This window comes from Myxine glutinosa, chromosome 5 (assembly GCF_964187855.1).
Source record: "Myxine glutinosa chromosome 5, kmMyxGlut1.1, whole genome shotgun sequence".
In the NCBI taxonomy this organism is placed as follows: Eukaryota; Metazoa; Chordata; class Myxini; order Myxiniformes; family Myxinidae; genus Myxine; species Myxine glutinosa.
The window spans coordinates 171315278-171335933 of record NC_136265.1 but is presented as its reverse complement, the minus strand read 5'-3'; the positions used below and the strand labels follow the sequence as shown (position 1 = coordinate 171335933).

General features: G+C 42.7%; 2 protein-coding genes across 5 annotated transcripts in view; one reads left to right on the top strand and one right to left on the bottom strand.

The window, feature by feature from the left end:
* The window catches only part of LRRC45 (leucine rich repeat containing 45), a 110535-nt gene that overhangs the window by 13132 nt on the left and 76747 nt on the right, over positions 1-20656 (bottom strand). For all 4 annotated transcript variants that reach the window (XM_068115570.2, XM_068115572.2, XM_078779079.1 and 1 more), the window contains one exon: positions 19816-19989. In XM_068115570.2, coding sequence (XP_067971671.2) covers positions 19816-19989 — 174 coding nt within the window. The remainder of the gene's footprint in view (positions 1-19815; positions 19990-20656) is intronic.
* LOC144892423 (uncharacterized) lies at positions 14088-16369 on the top strand. The gene is made up of 2 exons (XM_078779073.1): positions 14088-15778; positions 16147-16369. The coding sequence occupies exon 1, from the start codon at positions 14109-14111 to the stop codon at positions 15126-15128; it is 1020 nt and encodes a 339-aa protein (XP_078635199.1). The 5' UTR covers positions 14088-14108; the 3' UTR covers positions 15129-15778; positions 16147-16369.

Genomic DNA, 20656 nt, shown 5'->3' with positions numbered 1-20656 from the left:
ATCTAGACTCGTCACTGAAGGTCACGTGATTCCAGTGTACTGGCTGCCATTGGTGGTGCTCTATGGCCCACTGCAATCGGCGCTGGCTGTGTTGTCTGGTCAGGCGTCGCTTTCTCAGGGGACGCCTGGCACGATAGCCTGCTTGAACCAGTCGTTGGTTGACTAGCCTTCTGGATGCAGGCACATTTGTCAGTTGCTGCCACTCATCCCTAAGCCGATTAGCTGTCTTGGTACGGCCATTGCAGACTAACCGGTGCAGCTGGCAATCATCTCTCCTTGTGATTCTGCGGGGACGTCCTGGCCTCAGTATTGGAGCAGGGACACCCCTCTGAGCATTTTGTTTCAGGATCTTTGACACCTGACCTTGAGTGATGCCATGCTGCCAAGCAATAGCACGCTGTTTCATGCCGGAATTTCGTAAAGCCACCACTCCATGACAAACAGCATTGTCAAGTTGACGGACCATCTCCAGAGGAAGCGGCAATAACTTTTGTAGACGTGCAGCAGTTGTTTTCCACTAATACAGAACCAACAACCCTTATATACCCGATTGTGAAGCCAATCGTCAAATGTACCTGTCGTTACATTTTGTCACGCCACCTGTGATATTATCCTGTTATTGACTTCTTGCTGCGAAAGACAATCAGTGACATGGTTCTTTTGACAAAGAAATCACCGAAGCGTAAAATAAACTCACCAGATTGATATACTGAGTTCAGAAAGTAAACCCAAGTCAAGAATAAAAAAAAAAATTCCATATTAAATGCCAAGTCTGTATATATATTTATATATATATATATATATATATATATATATATATATATATATATATATATATATAAATATATATATATATATATATATATATATATATATATATATATTTGTTATCTAATTCAATATTAGATAAGTAATAAAAATTTTAAGATATGTCTGATTACTTACCCCCAATGTTCTATTCTCATAAAAACTATGCGTCCTTCTTTATAAAGGTTAATTTTAATTGGAACTGTAAATAGTGTATGGCCTGGGGATGTATTCAACATTTCTACATCTTTTGAATATATAGCCATTTTATTTAAATATATTGTTACAGACACGACTTTGATGTTATGGTGGGCCGAGCGGAATGGCCGCCGTGTCCGCACAAGTTACCCGATTATACTCGAACCTTGTCCGAGTCGCGCTATGCTAGGTCAATGAAGGAAAAGGACACAACGGCTGGGATTCAAATGACACGACACCAAGGGTTCAGTTCTCAAGACCTCCGGAGGAGGTTATATTAGGGCGGAAGGTCAGATTACAACGACAAGAGGGACAGCATAGGAAGACAGGCACTTAGACACACTCTTATAATAGCCCCGACAGACGACAGATAAACAGGACAAAAACTGACTCACACGGGGATTGATGGCAAGGAAAGGCAGAATCGATGGCTCCAGGTGCACCTGGGCTCAGGGCAGGATCGAGCCGGTCCGGTCTAGAGATGCGGGGAAGTCGCTCTCAGCGCTGGAAGGTCGCGACTTGTCTTCTTCAGTCGGGGGCGCATCTCTCGTCACGTCCGGTCAGTCGCTGCGTATATCCGGCGGGGAGTGACACGCCCTCGGCTCGTTAGCTCCGCCCCAGATGGAATCGGTCCGCCCTTCTTATTGGGTGCGGGGGGGGGGGGTTACCAGGCTCCGCCCTTGACGAGGAGCTGACAGGGAGCCCCTTCGTGGTAACCCCGTCGGAGCGCATGGTCAATGGCGGCTAACCGAGCCGGTGTGAGGACGCACACTCCCCCCGCGCCGCGCCGTTGTTGTAGTTGTAGTTGTTGTTGTAGTTGTTGTTTGGGGAAGAAGATGGGAGGAGGTATGGGAAGGTCCTAAACTCACTACTGGTGCCATATAATCACATTCTGGTGCAACGAAGAGTCAGAATTAATGGAAACGAGTCCTTAACTGACATAGACTAAGAATAACTAGCAAGATGTCCGAAAGTTGTCTACGTGAGATGCGGTGGACCTGGGCACGACATTTAATGGGGGAAAAAGGGGAAGGTCGGTTCTACAGAGTGTTATTTACAGGCAATGGGACTAGGGAATGGGGGATTGGGGATAGTTGGGGAGTATTGGGGAAATAGGGGAGTATTTACAAGCGGATATTGAGGCCAAGTCCCATATCCGCAACAATATATATTGTGATAAATCATTCAATTTAACCAAGTCATTGGCATCTGCGGAGCTTGCGTAATGGATTCACTTATAAGTATTCTTCATATTAATACTTTTTGTTATATTATATTTTAGTCTTTCAGCCTGTGCCTTTGTATAATAATTTGATAACTCAATATCCAACAGTCGGGATACTCCAAAGATAGAACCATCTTTTCCAACACAAGTCATATATATTAGATTAAAAATGACATCATAAAAATTTTCATTATTGTGAGTTGAAATAATACATATAAACATAATTGACCACAACATTTAGAATGAATGTTTTGGACTTGAAACGTCTGATAAACACCATTCTGTAAGAATTTTATTACTTCAAGAGGTTGTGGAAGACCATAACTATCAAAATAATTTTTTTCCTGACTATTATAAATACAAAGGCTGAAGGCTTACGCAAGGCTAACCCCCGCTCTTGCAGGGAAAATGGCCTTAAAATGCCTGTTGTTGTTGTTGTTGTTGTATTATAAATACAAACCCAATGAGAACCATTCCCATTATTATCTTCTAAATTCACAATAATATTCTTTGTATTTTCAGATAACTTTGTTAATTAATCTCTCATACAAATAACCACATTATCAATTTTTTTTTTTATTACAATATTTAGCAAGTTCTGTATAATTGAGTATTCTTTCCAAAGTGTTTAAACCATTTATCCATTTATTTATGAGAAAGATATAATCCATTACCCCTTTTAGTTAGTTTAACACCTGCCTGTGCGATAGAATAAAGTATATCTCCAACTAGCAATCTCGCTTTATCAGGTAGGCTTTCAAGCTTTACAGCAAAATCTACAATTACACCACTTCCACCAATTTGTTTCTCCAACTCCTTGTTATGTCTTTCCAACTCTTTTTGAGCCTGTATTTGAGCCTTCCTTTCATTCACAGTTTTTAGTGCTGCTGAAATACTATCAGTCAATGCTCCCAACACACTTAAACCAGCAAATAAAGGAGTTAGAAACGGAAGAAATCCTCCACTCGTTTCCCTTGTTGAATATTTCTTTAACATAGGTTTTATCATTTAAATTTTTAATGAGCCAGTATCATTTTGTGTTTTCACCTGCTCTCTTGTGAGCAAAACATCAATTCTTACTGCTCATTTTCTTTGAATTGTATTAACATTAATAATACAAGGCTTTTGATTTTGAATACAAGATAATAGTTTATTTTATTGATTTGTTTATTGATTATATGTTTGATGATTTGATTAATATTGTTGCGGTTTTGAGTTTGTACAATAAAGGTTAATTTCCCCCTCATAGTTTAGTCACACTACAACACGTAGCCTCGCGATAGTTCAGTTATTTCTTAGTATGTGTAAGCATAGTCCTTTTCCTGTGTTAGTTTTGCATTGAGTACGACAAGGAGAGTTAGGTCCTTCCAATGGTAATGATGCCTTGATTGCGGTGGTTTTGGCGCGAAATACCATGAGGTCGGGCCTGGCAAGTCGATCCAGGCCGAAGGAAGGTGGAGCAGGGAGAGTGGGAGTGACGGTAAGCACGAGCCGCCAATCAGGGCTCGAAGGGAGTGGCTGCAGCACTGCGTCACAAGGCGTGGTTAGAACATTCGAGAGCCAAGGGGGTTGGCAATATAACCCGTTGCGCGAAGCCCCCACCGCAGTTCTGCGGAGAGGCGCTTGTTGAACGAGCTCTGAGAGAAGACGCGCATGAACCGAGTTATAAGGCGCTCTTGCAACTTAAACGCTCGGTTGAGCTTGAGGCAGAGCCTCTATTGGGTTACGCGAGTGAGAGCGCGCCGGTAATTAATCGCGCTATGGGAAACTGCCAAGCCTGGCGAGAGACGTGTACATTTCCCTCCCACCTGCCTGCTCTGCCCTTTGTTCGAGAGACACGCTGCAAGGATCCCTCCTACCACCTGCTTGCCTTCATCGAGGGACGTGCTGTGACCGGGGAGAGCTACGCCGGGCGAAGCCGTTCCTGGACGACCAAGTCAGCGCGTTCAGCACCTGAACATCATCCTTCCTTCATTTCCCCCTGTGAGTGTGATCGGGCCCGTGTCTGGGAATAAATTAAGACTGCATAAGACTGCTCTGTGTCTCTTCGCCTTGTACATAATAGTGTGAATAATTATTAAACCTGTGTTCTTTCTTCCATTCGATCGTCCCCGTCATTTCCATCATTGACTTAGCGTGGTACGAATAAAACCGCTCTAATCAGGTTCCAATACCAAAGGTAACTGCATGGACCACGTGGTACGCAATCCGCTCGGTGTACTCAAATTACGCGTGGCTCGTGTGAGGCTTGATTCCCCGCTTTCACGGCGGCACAGGTACTTAGGTACGTGCGAACATCGTCCCAGAACCCTACCCTGCGTTTGCCCGGGAGGGGCGATTCAGGTCTCTCAGTTGCGCCGACCCAAAAAGAACAAGGGGTTTAATCTCCCCTTGGTAAGGGCAGGACGGTCGCGCGGAAACCGTAACAATATATACTATACCCCAGTTGTTTCTTTACTACTCATTTATTTATTAGAAACATCGATGTGATATTAATCATAACACCATTATCTGTATTAATCTGCAATTCTGTTTCTTCCAAAAGCAAACAATATGTATCAACTTCTTCACTCTCCCCTCTTTCAATGTATAGGGAAGTATCCACTCTATTAGACTTTATAGTTTCCTTTTGAGAACTCAGGTCAATTGCATAGATTGTATAAAGTTTTTGAAACACAACCATATCCAAAATGGGACCTTTATTACCATTGCTTTCACACACCTTTTGGTAAGACTTGTAGGCTTCCGCATAATCATTTTTTTCCCAATCAATTTCCAATGTATCTCGCGGGTAAAATGTACCATCAAGAGAAACCTGAAGTTGTTTCACCTTAGCATTATCACACAGTGCATTATTCTTATCAGTACCTTCATCGCCATCTGGTTTCTTAAAAATGAGCCATAGGTATCGTGGCTTTCCTTTCAGAACACCACCCAAATTCCACGTGAAGGTAGTTTGGTGCAGTTTAACGTGTTGGCATCTTCTTTTAAGGTATGATACATTTGGTGGTTTCTTTGAGTTAAGTCTTCTATTCAATATCTCTTCCGTTTTAAGATTAGGAGTATATTTGTTGGAACCCATCTGTGGATCAGTCCCATCGGCCGATGGGTCTGACCCGTTTGGCGACCCATCTGTGGATGCACGAGAAATGACAATGCAGACCCATCGGCCGATGGGTCTGCGCCATCTGCGGATGTGTTGTTCACCTTGAAGGAATGTGTATGCATCAATGGTGGATGAGTTAACCTAACCCTAACCCTAACCCTAACCTAACCCTAACCCTAACAACCCTAACCCTAACAACTAACCCTAACCCTAACAACCCTAACCCTAACAACCCTAACCCTAACAACCCTAACCCTAACCCTAACCCTAACCATAACCCTAATCATCAGCACCTGCCACTCTCTACCCTGCCACCATTCCCCTCCGCCATTATCAGAAGAACACCTAATGTTTTGTATGAATGTTGAGTATGTTATGTAAAGCTTTACTAAAACTGCCATGTATCTGTTAATTACAAAATGTATTGACAAAATGTATAAATAGATGGGTAGAAATAGATAATAAAACATTTAAAAATCATCTCTGTTAAATTCCTACCACATGTAATTCCAATGACTGTGTACCTGATTGAAGAGCACCATTCTGTCAACACATTCCTTCAAGGTGAACAACACATCCGCAGATGGCGCAGACCCATCGGCCGATGGGTCTGCATTGTCATTTCTCGTGCATCCACAGATGGGTCGCCAAACGGGTCAGACCCATCGGCCGATGGGACTGATCCACAGATGGGTTCCAACATATTCACTGATACACCAACACATTTCATCAATATCAAATTTATTATTATCACCAAAAGCATAAGCAACACCAAAAAGCAATCTATTTACATTATCATTTCTTTGTAGTTGAAATCTAATTTTAAGTCCTTACAGAACTTTATCATAATCACAAAATTCAAATATACCTTTAAGAGGAACAGCTATGGTACAACTATTTATCTGCATTTGTATCATCGTTGTACATTAACTTTCTTTGATTATAACCAGGCTCAGTGTTTGTTCCCGTTGCCATATCAGGAATAAAACCTTCGGTAGAACCCTTACCCATTCTATCACGAAACAAATATAGTGTAAATTTAATAATTTCAGATGTTGCAGAGACATAATCAACCGCTTCAACCTCTTGTGTCCCAATATACAAACGGGCACTATCAAACATTTTCCAGAAGAAATCATTTACGAGTGCAGCATTAGTGAATTTAAATTTACACAACAATAAACTATCACACCTTGACCACAGAATCTTGTTTCTCACAGTCTGAGAGTCCTTTAGGTGCTTTTTTTGCAAACTCCAAGCAGGCTTTGATGTGTCTCCTTTATTTTATTTTATTTTTTTGTATACAAGATCGAGGCTCATGAAAGCCAACATTAATCACACAGAAAGTCAAACCGACACATAAAACACAAAATAAGGGGAGCGGTAGACAAGATGGGGAGAGAGGGGGGACACAAACACAGCATTTGAGAGCAGGGACATCGAGAGAACTGTGGGAGGGAGAGGGCTTGGGGGGAGGAGGCATGGGAAGGAGGGGGGGGGGTGGGAGAGGTATAAAACATATGGACACTGCAAGGACTTCCAGGAAAGAAGTTGGAATTTCAAAAAAGGTGGATCTGGGGTGAATTAGCGGGGATAGAAAAGATCAAGGTTTTGGATGGGGGAAGATAAGAGATGGTGGTGAACAGATGTTTTAAAGACCTGGAGGGAGGAGTGGGATTGAAGGGAGTGGGGGAGTTTGTTCCAGAGGCGGGAGAAAAGGGGAATGAAAGAGTGAAGGTGAGCAGAGAGCCTAGATTTTGGCAGTTTAACCATAAGAGGGTTGCTGGCAGATCTTGTGCGACCTGTAGGAATATTTGGGGGACAGAGCACAGAGAGAGCTGGGGGAGCAAGGCCGGAGAGGAGTCGGTAGAAGACAGAAAGACCACCAACCTGCCTGCAGTGAGTGAGTGAAAGGCCCTCGGAGTTAGCTTCATCGCAGGAGATTCCAATGATTCTGAAAGCTTTGGTTTCAACAGCGTGAAGCCGAGCTAGGTGTGAGACAGGAGCACCAGCCCAGAGGGTGGAACAGTATTCCATTGAGCTGCGGATGAAAGCCTTGTATGTGGTGAGGAGCTCAGGTGTGCCAAGGAAGGACTTCGCACGACGGAGGATGCCCAGTCGGCGACTGGCTTTGGAGGCCAGTTTGGAAATGTGGTTTTCCCAAGAAAGATCATGGCAGATAGTGAGACCCAAAAGCTTGAGCGACATAACTTCTTGGAGAGGATTGTTGAGAAAGTAGATGGGAGGGTTTTCCAGTCGGTCTTTTCGGAGAGACATAGTAAGAGTGTGAGATTTGTCAGGATTGAAAGACATGTTCCACTTATTTGACCAGTATGTGATTTTGTCCAGGTCTGCAGAGAGTGAGGAGGCTGCAGACTGCCGATCTGAGGGATGAGGAATGGAGCGGCAGAGAGTGGAGTCATCAGCAAAGAGATAGAGAGGATTTTCCAGAGAGTCGGAGAGATCATTGATGAAGACCACAAAAAGCACAGGGCCCAGAACACTACCTTGGGGAACTCCAGCCAGAACAGGAAGGGACGATGAGAGAAATCCATTCAGGGCCACACGTTGACTACGACCAGAGAGGAAGTCCGCAAGCCATGCGTGGAGATTTCCATGGATACCATAGGAGGAGAGTTTGGTGAGCAGAGCTGGGTTCCAGACCGCATTGAAGGCACGTGATATGTCAAGGGAGACAGCTCTGATTTCCTGTTTGACATTGAGGACCTCCATCCATTGTTGAGACAGCAGAAGCAACATATCCAGAGCAGATTGACCAGGTCTGAATCCAAATTGATGATTGGAGATCAAGCCATTGGAGAAGAGGAAGGATTTGATATCCGAAGCAATGATGGATTCCATGACTTTGCTGATAATTGGGAGCAGGCTGATTGGTCTGTAGTTGCAAGGATCTGTTTTTGCACCTTTTTGTGTAAAGCAGTAATGTTTGCTGATTTCCAAGATGCTAGCAGATGACCTTGAGCAAAAGAGAGGGTGAAAAGAACAGAGAGAGGGTGAGATAGAGCAGCAGTGCAGGATTTTAGGACCCGTGGGCTGATGCCGTCTGGTCCTGTTGCAGAATCAGAGTCGAGGTTCGACAAAAACTTCTCCACCTTGTCAGGAGAGAAGGACACAGAGTCCAGGAGCAGTTGGGTTTGACTGGGTAAGGTGGGAACAGAGAGAGATGGGTTTGGGACACAAGATTTTGAGGCAAACACAGAGTTGAGGCATTCGGCTTTGTCACGTGCGGTGTCAATAGTGCAACCATTTGAGGTAAGGGAGGGGATGGAGGGGGGGAACAAACACCAGAAACGGATTTGACCAGACGCCACCAGGATTTGTAAGAAGGAGACAGGTTTGAGAGTTCATTCTTGAGTGTGGAGAGATAGTGTTTCCTGGCACTCCTGAGGGTAGACACACACTTGTTCCGAGCTTGGTGGAAGGAACTGAGATTGCCTTCAGTTGGATTTGCCTTCCAAGAGGGAAAGGCAAGTTGTTTCAGGGCAACTGCCTCACCACAAGATTCAGTGTACCATGGACGGGAGGAAGGGTAAGACAACTGAAGACGAGATGGGATAAATCTGTGCATGAGAGAGAGAGCAGTTTGCTTTGGAAGAAAACTCCCAGGAAGAATTGATGTCAGAGGCAGTAGAGATGGGAGACCAGTCCAGATGATTGATGGCTGCTTGCAGACCGTGACAGTCAGCCTGAGTGAAATGCCAGACTCGGCGGCGCTGAGGAGGCTCTCTGAGAATGGCTTTCACCGAGGAGAGGCTTCCGTCTGACCACTCTGCCATAAATCCCAGATCGGTGGAGTGTTGCAGTGAAGGTTGTCATTCTGGAAGTTTCTCCGATCTCCACACAGGATCTCTGGAGCTCAGCCAGAGTGACCATCGGGTTCTTGGTCACCACTATTACCAAGGCCCTTCTCCCCCGATCGCTCAATTTGGCCGGGCGGCCAGCTCGAGGAAGAGTCCTGGTTGTTCCAAACTTCTTCCATTTAAGAATTATGGAGGCCACTGTGCTCTTGGGAAACTTCGTCGCAGCAGAGAATTTTTTTGTAGGCTTCCCCAGATCTGTGCCTCGACACAATCCTGTCTCTGAGCTCTGCAGGCAGTTTCTTCAACCTCATGGCTTGGTTTTTGCTCTGATATGCATTGTCAGCTGTGAGACCTTATATAGACAGGTGTGTGCCTTTCCAAATCATGTCCAATCAATTGAATTTACCACAGGTGGACTCCAATCAAGGTGTAGAAACATCTCAACGATGATCAAGAGAAATGGGAGGCACCTGAGCTAAATTTCAAGTGTTATAGCAAAGGGTCTGAATACTTATGTAAATGTGATATTTCAGTTTTTTCTTTTTAATAAATTTGCAAAACTTTCTAAAATCCTGTTTTCTCTTTGTCATTATGGGGTATTGAGTGTAGATCGATGAGGAATAAAATGAATTTAAACAATTTCAGCATGAGGCTGCAATATAACAAAATGTGAAAAAAGTGAAGTGGTCTGAATACTTTCTGAATGCACTGTATATAAAAGATGATAAAATAAATGCCCTTCCATACGGGTCTAAATCTATATAAATGAATCAAACTAAAGAATGGAGGAATAGTTCAGATTGGTATATTATTGGTAAACATCATGAATGTGAGACATATCAAATAAGTCTAATTGAAGAAACAACAGGGGTAAAAGTAAATAAAACAAATAAAATAATAAATATTGATATAAATGAGTTATCTTCTGTTTCTAGAAATTTTAACATTTTTAAATGGACTGAAGATTTTGATTATTGTGAATACCTTAATGGGAAAATAATTTACAACAATCTCAAAATGATATGTGGCTTAGGAGGAGGTCAGACTAGGTCATTAAGAGAGGTTTATCATTTTATATTAGCTCAACAGCGATATCTAAACCAAGAGTTAAATTATAATGTAATATTTGCCAATATTTTAGATGGTGATTCCTGTGCTAAAAGGATGGATCTTATCAGAGAGATAAAACATGATCAGATATTTATTGGATCTATGAATGATTTTCTTAAATTCAATAAACTCTTAAATTCAACTAAATTCAAGACTAAAAATGAATGATGGTGAAACGAGCAAAGCGAGTTGAGCTATTATGAGTTTTTAGGCAAAGGTACCAAATCACGGGCCAGTCCCTCCTTTTGGTCCCTTTTAATGACAAATAAACATTAGTGAGATCCATGAAGTTGGCATAATCAACGATTCAATGGCTCAATATGAATAACTCAGATTATGTAACTCATTTTTCAATGATCCTCCAATACAAAGTTCAACACAAGTTTATAAAGAAGTTAGGTATAACATTTATATTGACCGTTTTTAAGGAAACGTCTTGGTGTACACAGTAAACAGAAAAAAAATATGAAGGTGACTAGCACAAAAGTTCTGCCAGAAAAATGAGGTGCCAAATAATCATATCCCAAAACTGAAATCTGGATGCAAGAAAATTAAACTAGAGCTTCCATGGAAGCAGAACTCAACTGAACTGACTGGACAAGCAACCTACCTTGTGTGTTAAGAGTCCCACACACCACGTTTGATCAAAATCCATAAATATTTGTGGACGTTAAAGTCTTAACGTCGTTTCGGAGCTGAAAACAATATGGCGGCCATTTTGTCACGGATCGGGTTGGAATGCAATAGCAACCTACCTTGTATGTTGTTGTGAAGCCTGGTGTTGGCTTAGCGGTTAGGGTGCTGGCTTGGGATCCTAGGATCCTGGGTTCGAATCCCAGTCGATTGCTGAATTAACGCCAGGGGGGTTGACTCAGCCTGTGATCCTTCCGAGGTCGGCAAATTGAGTACCAGCTTGCTGGGATGAATGATCACGGTGTGTACCCCAATTTAGAATACGTACACCGTATCCCTGCGCATCGTAAGAGCGTGACCAAGGGTTGGCGTCAGGAAGGGCATCCGGCCATAAAAACATTGCCTCAAACAGGGAACCATGATTGTCATGGGGCCCGCAAGGCTAACCCCCGCTCTAGCGGGGAAAATGGCCTTAAAACGATCATTCATTCATTCATTCATTCATTCTTGTGTGGTAAGGGTTAAACATTCTAAGTTTGATCAAAATCTGTTAATATTTGTGGACGCTAGAGTGTTGACGTCGTTTTCATGACCAAAAACAAAATGGTCGCCTAAGTCCGCCATTATTCAACGGATCAGGGTGAAATGTAATACCAACCTGGTCCTTGGGGTAAGGATGCTGCATGTCGAGTTTGATCAGAATCGGTTGATATTTGTGGACGCTGGAGTGTTAACGTCGAAAAGTTAACAGACAGACGACGACAGACGACGGAGGGTTCAGTATGTGATAAACTCAACTGGACGGTAGTCCAGTCGAGTTTAAAATATCAAATTTTTTCACTTTCATTTTAAATATTTTTTGAAATAAATTTAAAATAACAATCCCTGTACCTAGGAAATCCAATGTGTGCTGTTTCAATGATTATAGGCCTGTTGCACTGACCTCTGCCATTATGAAGGTATTTGAGGGGCTGATATGTAACCACCTGTCTAATGTTGTATTGGACCCACACCAGTTCGCATACAGAGCTGGTAGGTCTGTTGATGATGCTGTCTCCCTTTGCCTACATAACATCCCACAACACCTTGAGGCTCCTGCTACCTATGCACGTGTTCTGTTTGTTGATTATAGCTCTGCTTTCAACTGTATTCTGCCTTCTAGATTGTTCGACTGCCTCCTCAACCTAGATGTTAATCAATCTCTGGCCCTTTGGGTCCTTGACTTCTTACAGAATAAAACTCAGGTGGTTAAAATCAATAACAGATACTCTAAGTCTAAACTGACGTTCCGCAACCTATGGGTCGCGACTCAATGTTTGGGTCGTGAAGGATTTTCAATGGGTCGCACGATCATCTCAGAAATCGCGGGAAAAAAACTTTATCGACGATTTACTTCTCCCGACTGAACAGAACAGAGATCAAACAAACGCCGACACAAACTTTTTCGTGTGGACTCTTCTACCGCGCTGTACCGATGTACTGCGATGTACCACGCGTGCATCCGGTCAGTCAGATCATACGTTTAGTTTCCGACACGTGAATGTCCATTGCTTTTCATTCGAAAGATTGAGCTGTGAGCGTAAGGTACTCGCCATGGCTAGAAAGTATCAGCCTGTGTTCCTGAACTATGGGTTCACCTTGAATATCGATAATATAATAGTAAGGGAAACATATGAAAATCTGTTGACTAAATTGTTACCAAAAAATTTCTTCACCAATATGTTTGTAAAGGTGTGTAATAACATGTGTTAAAATGTTGAAGGTCAACTCCCGTGGGAAACCCAGAAAAAAAGCTGTTGAATTCGGGTACCGAAAAATTATTTTCGAGAATTTTTATTTTTTAAAATCGGCCCTTAAGTAACTTATGAGGGGTCAAATAAGGGTTTTTCATGATTCTGAGTTGATTGTTAACATTTATATTTCACCACAGACACTCCTTTGTGGAAAAATAATTTCTAAATATATCTCATTTTCTACTTTGCAGGACATGGAGTCTAGCAATATAGATGAAGACGTTACTCCACCTGTGCTCAATTGCTTCATCTGTGCACGCTCGGATACACCAGCTGAAAGGCTCATACAGGCAACTCCAAAGGGATACTCAACTTTATTGAAACAAGCAGAAACTGTCGAAAATGTTACTGTTGTGGAACGTATGAAGGAGGCTCAAAAGGAAGGAAAACTGAGGTACCACCAGAAGTGTAAAAATTATCTGTACAACAACTTTGTTGCAACCACCAAGAAGTCAGCTCAAGCATCAAAGGCAGAGAAAGAGTCATCAAAGTTGAAGAGAAGACGCACTACTTGTGAGTTCAGTTCATCAACTGGCTGCAGTTCTAGAAGATCACAGTCAGTTGACCTCCTGTATAAGGATGTATGCATTCTTTGCAACCAACCAGCCCAGCTCTACAAAAATAATCCAGCACAAGCTAGAAAGAAATACAGAGTGCCAGATAATTTGACTGCAGATACACTGAAGGCAAGCTTGCTGAAGACAGCACGGAGTCGCGGGGATGACTGGGGCACTGAAGTCACTGGACGCCTGGAAGGGATCAACGACTTGGTAGCAGAAGAAACACTGTACCATTTGCGATGCAAACTTATGTTTGCGAGAGGTGACAGTTTGTCCAAGACTGATGAGGAAGGAAAAAGGAAGAGAGGACAGAGGAGTATTGATGAGGAGCGAGAGGCAGTTTTTATTGAATTCTGCGAATGGTTAGACTCAGAATTAGAGCATGGGGTAATGAACATGGACCAAGTCCATGAAAAGCTGCAGGAGTTTGATCAGTCACCAGAGAAGAGCCTTTCTTATTCAAAGCATTGGCTAAAGATAAAACTTCTAGAGAAATACGAAGACACCTTGTATTTCACAACACAGGAAAGAAGGGCAGATGTACTCTGTCTCAAAGATGGCACCGACAATATTCTGCGAGGGCATCATGCTAATCTTGACCATGGAGATGAGAAGACTCAGATCATAAAGACGGCACTCAAGTTCATATCCAATGATATTGCCTTGATTGATTTAGGTCCAAAGTCATACCCCACCACACACAGTATGACTGACATCGATAGTCAGCTGACACTTGTTCCTGCAAGCCTTCAGATGTTCTTGAGACCGATTGTCAAGACAGACGAAAGAGTTGCCGTTTGGGGGCAGAATTTTATGAAGGCCTGTCGACCTCGGTCTGGAGTATTGCCACACCAAATGGGGCTTGCCATACAACTTGATCATAGATTTGGGTCAAAATGGATGCTCAACAAGTTCCACCGGCTGGGATACACTGAGTCTTACACAGAGACACAAAACTACAAATACTGCTTCCTTAATAGTAGGAGTGGAGATGATGTTCCAGATACTTCTGGCACTCTTGACACCATTGTGGAGGAAACCGATGAACAGATCAATGATGAGGTTGCGGTTGATGCTGCGCTTGAGGATCAATCAGTGATGACAGCCAAAGTGCCAGCCAGTGAAAGTGAATTGTCAAGTAATGATCAGGTGGTCTTTATGGAGGTTGGGGAAACAAACAATGCAGTCACTCAGTTTGTTGGAGACAATATAGATTTAAACATTGTCTCTATTCACGGAAACACTCCCTTTCACTCAATGGGTTGGATCGAAGTCACCTCTCCGGCACCACCTTTGCCAGATCCACAGACAACAGCAGCTTTCCCCCGGGTGAAGTTGAAGGCACTCGACAAAGCTAAGATCCTGAGAGGAACTGAAGTAAAGATTATTCCATTTACGAACAGGAAACAGATAGGAACGAACGCGATCATGTTTCTCCCCCTCGCTGAGCTTTCCTCCTCCCTGGCTCATGATCAGCCACTCCTCACTCCAGGTGACACACTCTGGGCAGCGGGGTGGGTGATCAAAGCCAACGATCCTGAGTTCCCACACTCCAACTGGAATGGCTGGATGAAGAGAATCCATGCTAATGATGCAAAGCAGAGCACACAGATCGAGTTCCTCCCAGTTATTGAAGGAGACCCTAATGACCTCAACACCATCTTCACCACTCTGAAAGAGTGCATACGGCGTGCTGGGGTCGCTATAGTGACCTTTGATCTTCCGATTTGGCTGAAGGCTGTGAATATAATAAAGCAGGCAAATCTACCCGTCATTCCAAGGTTGGGGTCACGTGCATCTCGGCCTGTGGAGTCTGTAATGGCATTACATGCAGAAACTGCAGTCATGATGTTGTTGAGTCTGAAGAAGACATAGACAATGACTGTTGAAACTTCTGACATTGTGAATGAGAAATAACTCTTGAGTATTATATATGTATGTGAAATAAAAGCTACTTTGTGTGTAAATGTAAAAGTGAAAATATAAATGTTAACAATCAACTCAGAATCATGAAAAACCCTTATTTGACCCCTCATAAGTTACTTAAGGGCCGATTTAAAAAAAAAAAAATTCTCGAAAATAATTTTTCGGTACCCGAATTCAACAGCTTTTTTTCTGGGTTTCCCACGGGAGTTGAACTTCAACATTTTAACACATGTTATTACACACCTTTACAAACATATTGGTGAAGAAATTTTTTGGTAACAATTTAGTTAACAGATTTGTGAAATATCTCATAAAATGCCCTTACTCTAAGCACAATGTTCATCGACCACAGTGTGTGATATGCCTTGACGTGTTGGCCAACGAGTCCCTCAGGCCCCAAAAGCTGAAACGGCACCTCGAGAAGAAACATGGAGATCATGTCAACAAGTCACGGGAGTTTTTTCTCCGGAAAGAACGTGAGATGAACAACAGCAATTCAGTAATGACTTTGGCTGTTTTTCCGTCGAAGGGACTGACCAAAGCCAGCTACCTGGTGACGGAGAAGATAGCCAAAGAAAAGAAACCGCACACTATTGCGGGTAAGTTTTTTTGTTTTTTTTCGTAAAAGTATTTCACTGCATTGGCGGTTTGTAGGTTCATAAAGTAATACATGGCGCTGTAAGTATAGTTAAATTTAGTTTTTCATTTCGTCTTTAGAATATTGATGTGTCAGGTTCTTGCTTGCTATTACTCGTGCCATGTATACGTTGGTATATCACAACTTCGTAAGTTTTATTGTTTGTTGCAACACAGCCATTCTTAAACTTTGCCTCTTTTTTAAAAGTACGTACGGCAATCACATCATACATATTGAATTTTTATAATGCCTTGGACTTGGAACAAAATCAAGATTAATCATAAAGTGAATGAAATGTTCATGTGTTATTTTATTTATCTTGTATTGCAGAGCAACTCATCCTGCCATGCGCCAAGGCGATGTGCAGAGAAGTGCTTGGAGAGACGGCGGCTTCCAAGATAAGCACCATTCCGCTTTCTGCCGACACGATTCACCGACGGCTAATAGACATGGGCGAAGACATCGAGCACCAGCTGTACGCAAACCTAGAGGCCAACAAGTTTGTCATCCAGTTGGACGAGTCAATGGACATCGCACAGAAGGCGTTGATCCTCATCTTTGTTCGTTGTCGGCATGGCGATGATTTTATGGAGGACCTTCTGGCATGCGACGAGCTACAGACCAAGACCACGGCCGCAGAAATATTCGCAGTCGTCAACAAACACATCGCATTGCATAGCCTCAGGTGGGAAGACTGTGTTGGCGTTTGTACCGATGGTGCGGCATTGATGACAGGTCGGCGCAGCGGTGTCATTAAGCTCATCTAAGATGTGGCACCAGAGGGCAAGCTGGACCCATTGCTTCCTCCACCGCGAGGCATTAGCGGTGAAAGAGATGTCACCTGGACTTGCCGAAGTAATGGACATTGCAGTGAAAACAATCAACCATGTCAGGAAGAGCACCCTAAATTCGAGGTTGTTTGCAGAGCTGTGTAAGGAGCAAGATGCAGAACACACCACGGTGCTGTATTTTGCAACTGTTCACTGGCTCTCCAGAGGAGATGCTTTGGCAAGATTGTATGAACTTCGCGACCAGGTCCTCGCATTCTTGGAGGTGGCTAGGTCAGACCTGGCAGTCCACTACAAAAACAACAAATTCATCGCAACATTGGCATACATGGCCGACATCTTCAACTTGTTGAACAATCTGAACATATCGTTCCAGGGCAAAACGAACAAGCAGGCGAAATCCGTGTTCGTAATGTATGACAAGATAGTGGCATTCAAGTCAAAGCAGGATCTATGCAAGAGAAGAGTACAGACCAATGATGAATTTGACATGTTCGAAAACCTGGATGATCTGCTCAGCAAGAGTGTTGATAAACATGTGGACATTAAGGATGTCATCGTCGAACATCTGGTGAACCTGCGCAAACGATTTGACGAATAATTTCCTGTTGATCCACGCGTGGAGAAGAAGTGGATCCGAGACCCTTATTCAGTCGACGTTCAGCAGTGCTGCAACTTGTCCAACAGATTGAAAGGGGACTTGATCGACATCGTGTCCGACGGTACACTTGAGACACTGTTCAGGAAGGACACTTTAGTAAAGTTTTGGCTGACAGTGTCTCATGAGTACCCAGAGATTGCACATCTTGCGGTAAAGTTCCTGATGCCATTCACGACGACGTGGATGTGTGAGGCAGGTTTCTCAACGGTGACATATCTGAAGTCCAAGTATCGAAACAAACTGGAGACAGTGGCCCTGTGCGCCAACCTGAGAATCGCATTGTCGCCGCTTCAAGGCCGAATCGATGATCTCGCAGCCAATATGCAAAGTCAACCATCGCACTGATGTGGATAATCCACATCTGCAATGTTACTAACGGAACATTTGAATTAGGCTTGTAAGTTTCACTTTCGGGTTTAATCAGTGAAAGTTGTTTATTTAATGTTGTTCATGATAACGGAACATTGAACCTGGATATAAGTTCAGATGCATATCGGGTTTTTTCAGTAAAAGTTATTCTTGTTTTGTTTATCAGTTCATGTTACATTTTAAGTTCATCATCTATTCACGATGAAGATTAAAATAAAGTTCAAACACCTTATCTTGGCGTGTCACTTTAATAATTAAAGTTTTATTCTATTTCACAAAAGATACACCGCCAATGAATGTTGAGATTCATCTTCATCATCATCTTCTTCATTAAATCTTCATCCGGATTCATCGTAGGGGCGGATTCATCTCTTCTGAAGCTGCTAACAAGGCAGGGAGTTTACGCCTGATTGGCTGACAATAATATCAAGTGGGTGGTGTCTGTGATCAAAGTCGCTGCTCATTCTCAAGGGGGCGTGGTCTCTCGCTCTCTCTCTCTCCTCATGGTCGTGGAGATTTTTTTTTCTTATTTTTTTTTTTCTTTTTTTTTTTTTTGTATACAAGATCGAGGCTCGTGAAAGAGCTAACATTAATCACACAAAAAGACAAACCGACACACAAAACACAAAAAACAAAAAACAAAACACAAACACAAAAAAAACAAAAAAACAAAACACACAAACAAGATCCGTACAAAATAACAACAAAATAAGGACAGTGTTTGGTATGATTGTCGTCACTTTGCTTTATTGTTCAATTACGAATTGTACTACTGTACAAAGATGATGGACCGAACCCTTACCAAGATATTAACGTCACAAGCATTCGATATTTCCGTGACGTTTTGTGGGGGGGGGGGGGGCGGGAGGGAGGGTTTGATGGGTCACGACTGGATGCCTGGGTTTTTTATTGGGTCCTGGGCTAAAAAGGTTGTGGAACGCAGCTCTAAACCCATCAGGACTCTGTCAGAATGTTCAGGTTCGCAGATGGCACGACAGTTGTGGGCCTCATCTCCTCTGGTGATGAATCAGCCTACCGTGCCAAAATCTCCCTCATGGTCAACTGGTGTCACAACAACAATCTACAGCTGTCCATCATGAAAACCAAAGAGATGGTTGTGGACTTTAGGAGGGACGGGATGGAGCTTTCGCCTCCGTTAATCAACGGCCAGGTGGTGGAGCAGGTGTGCAACTTTAAGTTTCTCGGCACCACCATCTCCTCCTCCTCTCTGAAGTGGGAGGATAACACCATCTCTTTCATAAAAAGGGCCCACCAGAGACTATTCTTTCTGAGGCAACTCAGGAAGTTCAGGGTGTCAAGGGAGGACAAGTTCCAGTTTTATTGCGCTGTCATTGAATCCACACTCACCTTCTCAATAACTGTTTGGTTCAGCAGTATTCCAGACCAGGAACAAAGGAGCTGGCAAAGTCATACGTACAGCCTCCAAAATCATTGGAACTGACCTGCCCTCTCTTTCCTATATCCACGAGTCCCGAATGCAGAGGGTTGGCCTGAATATCCTTAAAGACGCTTCTCATCCAGTCAACCCCCTGTTCGAACTCCTACCCTCAAGGAAAAGACTCAGAGCCCTCAAGGTCAGAACCTCTAGGTTCAGGAACAGCACCTATGCTACTGCCATCCGCATTCTGAATGCACAGTACAACTCCTATAACTATTAACTACTCATGAGCATATAATGCACAGTACCACTCCTATAACTATTAACTACTCATGAGCATATAATGCACACTACCACTCCTATAACTATTAACTACTCATGAGCTTATAATGCACTTGGCACTTTAGCTACAGGCCATTTTAAATGCTCTAATACACACCTTATGATGTATACTATGACCACTGAATGTTTGAATGTTTACCATGTCTTATTAATGTGTTTTTTTTGTTGCACTTTATAATGTATACAATGGCAATGTTTGGAGGTTTTCCATGCCCCATTAATGTATGTTTTTTTTTGTCTTTAAGAGCACACTACCTCAAGTTCCTAACAACTGTCAAGTTGATGTGGTAATAAAGTATTGAATCTTGAATCTTGAAATAAACCTTATCTTGCAATTTGTTCAATGAAAATTATGTTTAAAAACTACAATATAGTTTGCATAATTAATCACAATCAGACATGACCGGCACGTCAATCCTTTGTGCATCACACCATCCCACCTTGTTCACATTGGCCAGCTTTATGCCGAGTGCTGCATTGTCTGCAGCAAGACAGGCAGTGTGTGTCTGCACCTCCCCGGTAACCTGCTCCTGTCGAGACAGCTGCACCTGCAGTGTGTCCCGGGCGTCGGTCAGCGTTCGTAACCGCTCCTCCAGGCGCATCACGACACCATGCTGCGATGTCGAGAATGATAAAAATGCGTCAAAAATACACACAGAAAGGAGCGAAGATCATTGTTGACCAACTTTCACTTCGTAGATAATGTTCTGCAAATGGAATGTTTTCATTCCAATTTGTTTTTCTAAAGTAAATAAATAAATATATGTTAAAGTGTTTATTTTCCATGCATGAAGATCCGCAACATCATAGATTATCTCAACTTCAGTAAGCTCTATTGATGAGGGATTATTCCAGAGAACGTTTTGTCAGGGCAGATCCAAATTTCTAATGGATCAATTGAAGTAAGGATAAATCTCACAACATCAGTAAAGTAGGTGGAAAGTGCTTCCATATTAATCTTAATAACAACAATAAATTAAACTTATTTGTATCTTTGAAGTCAGAGTGACCTAAGAGAAGCAAAATGCTCCATTTAAACATGTTTCTTTCTTAAACACAGGTTGGCCGATGAAACTTAAATACTGCACGTGCTAGGTTCTTAATGACATCATTCAACAAGAAAAAAGTACGATCAAAATGTGGAATATTGAAGATAATAAAAATGCACAAGTTTCAAAGCAAAGGGAAGAATGACCCTTGTGTCCCTTGAAGTAAAATGAATAGTTTCCATCAATGGGATGTGGATATAACACAGAAGTGATGGGCCAAGTTACCTCTTTC

Bases quoted from the DNA above. Each gene is read 5' to 3' on its own strand.
- LOC144892423 (XM_078779073.1), top strand. From the start codon at position 14,109: ATGGGGCTTGCCATACAACTTGATCATAGATTTGGGTCAAAATGGATG.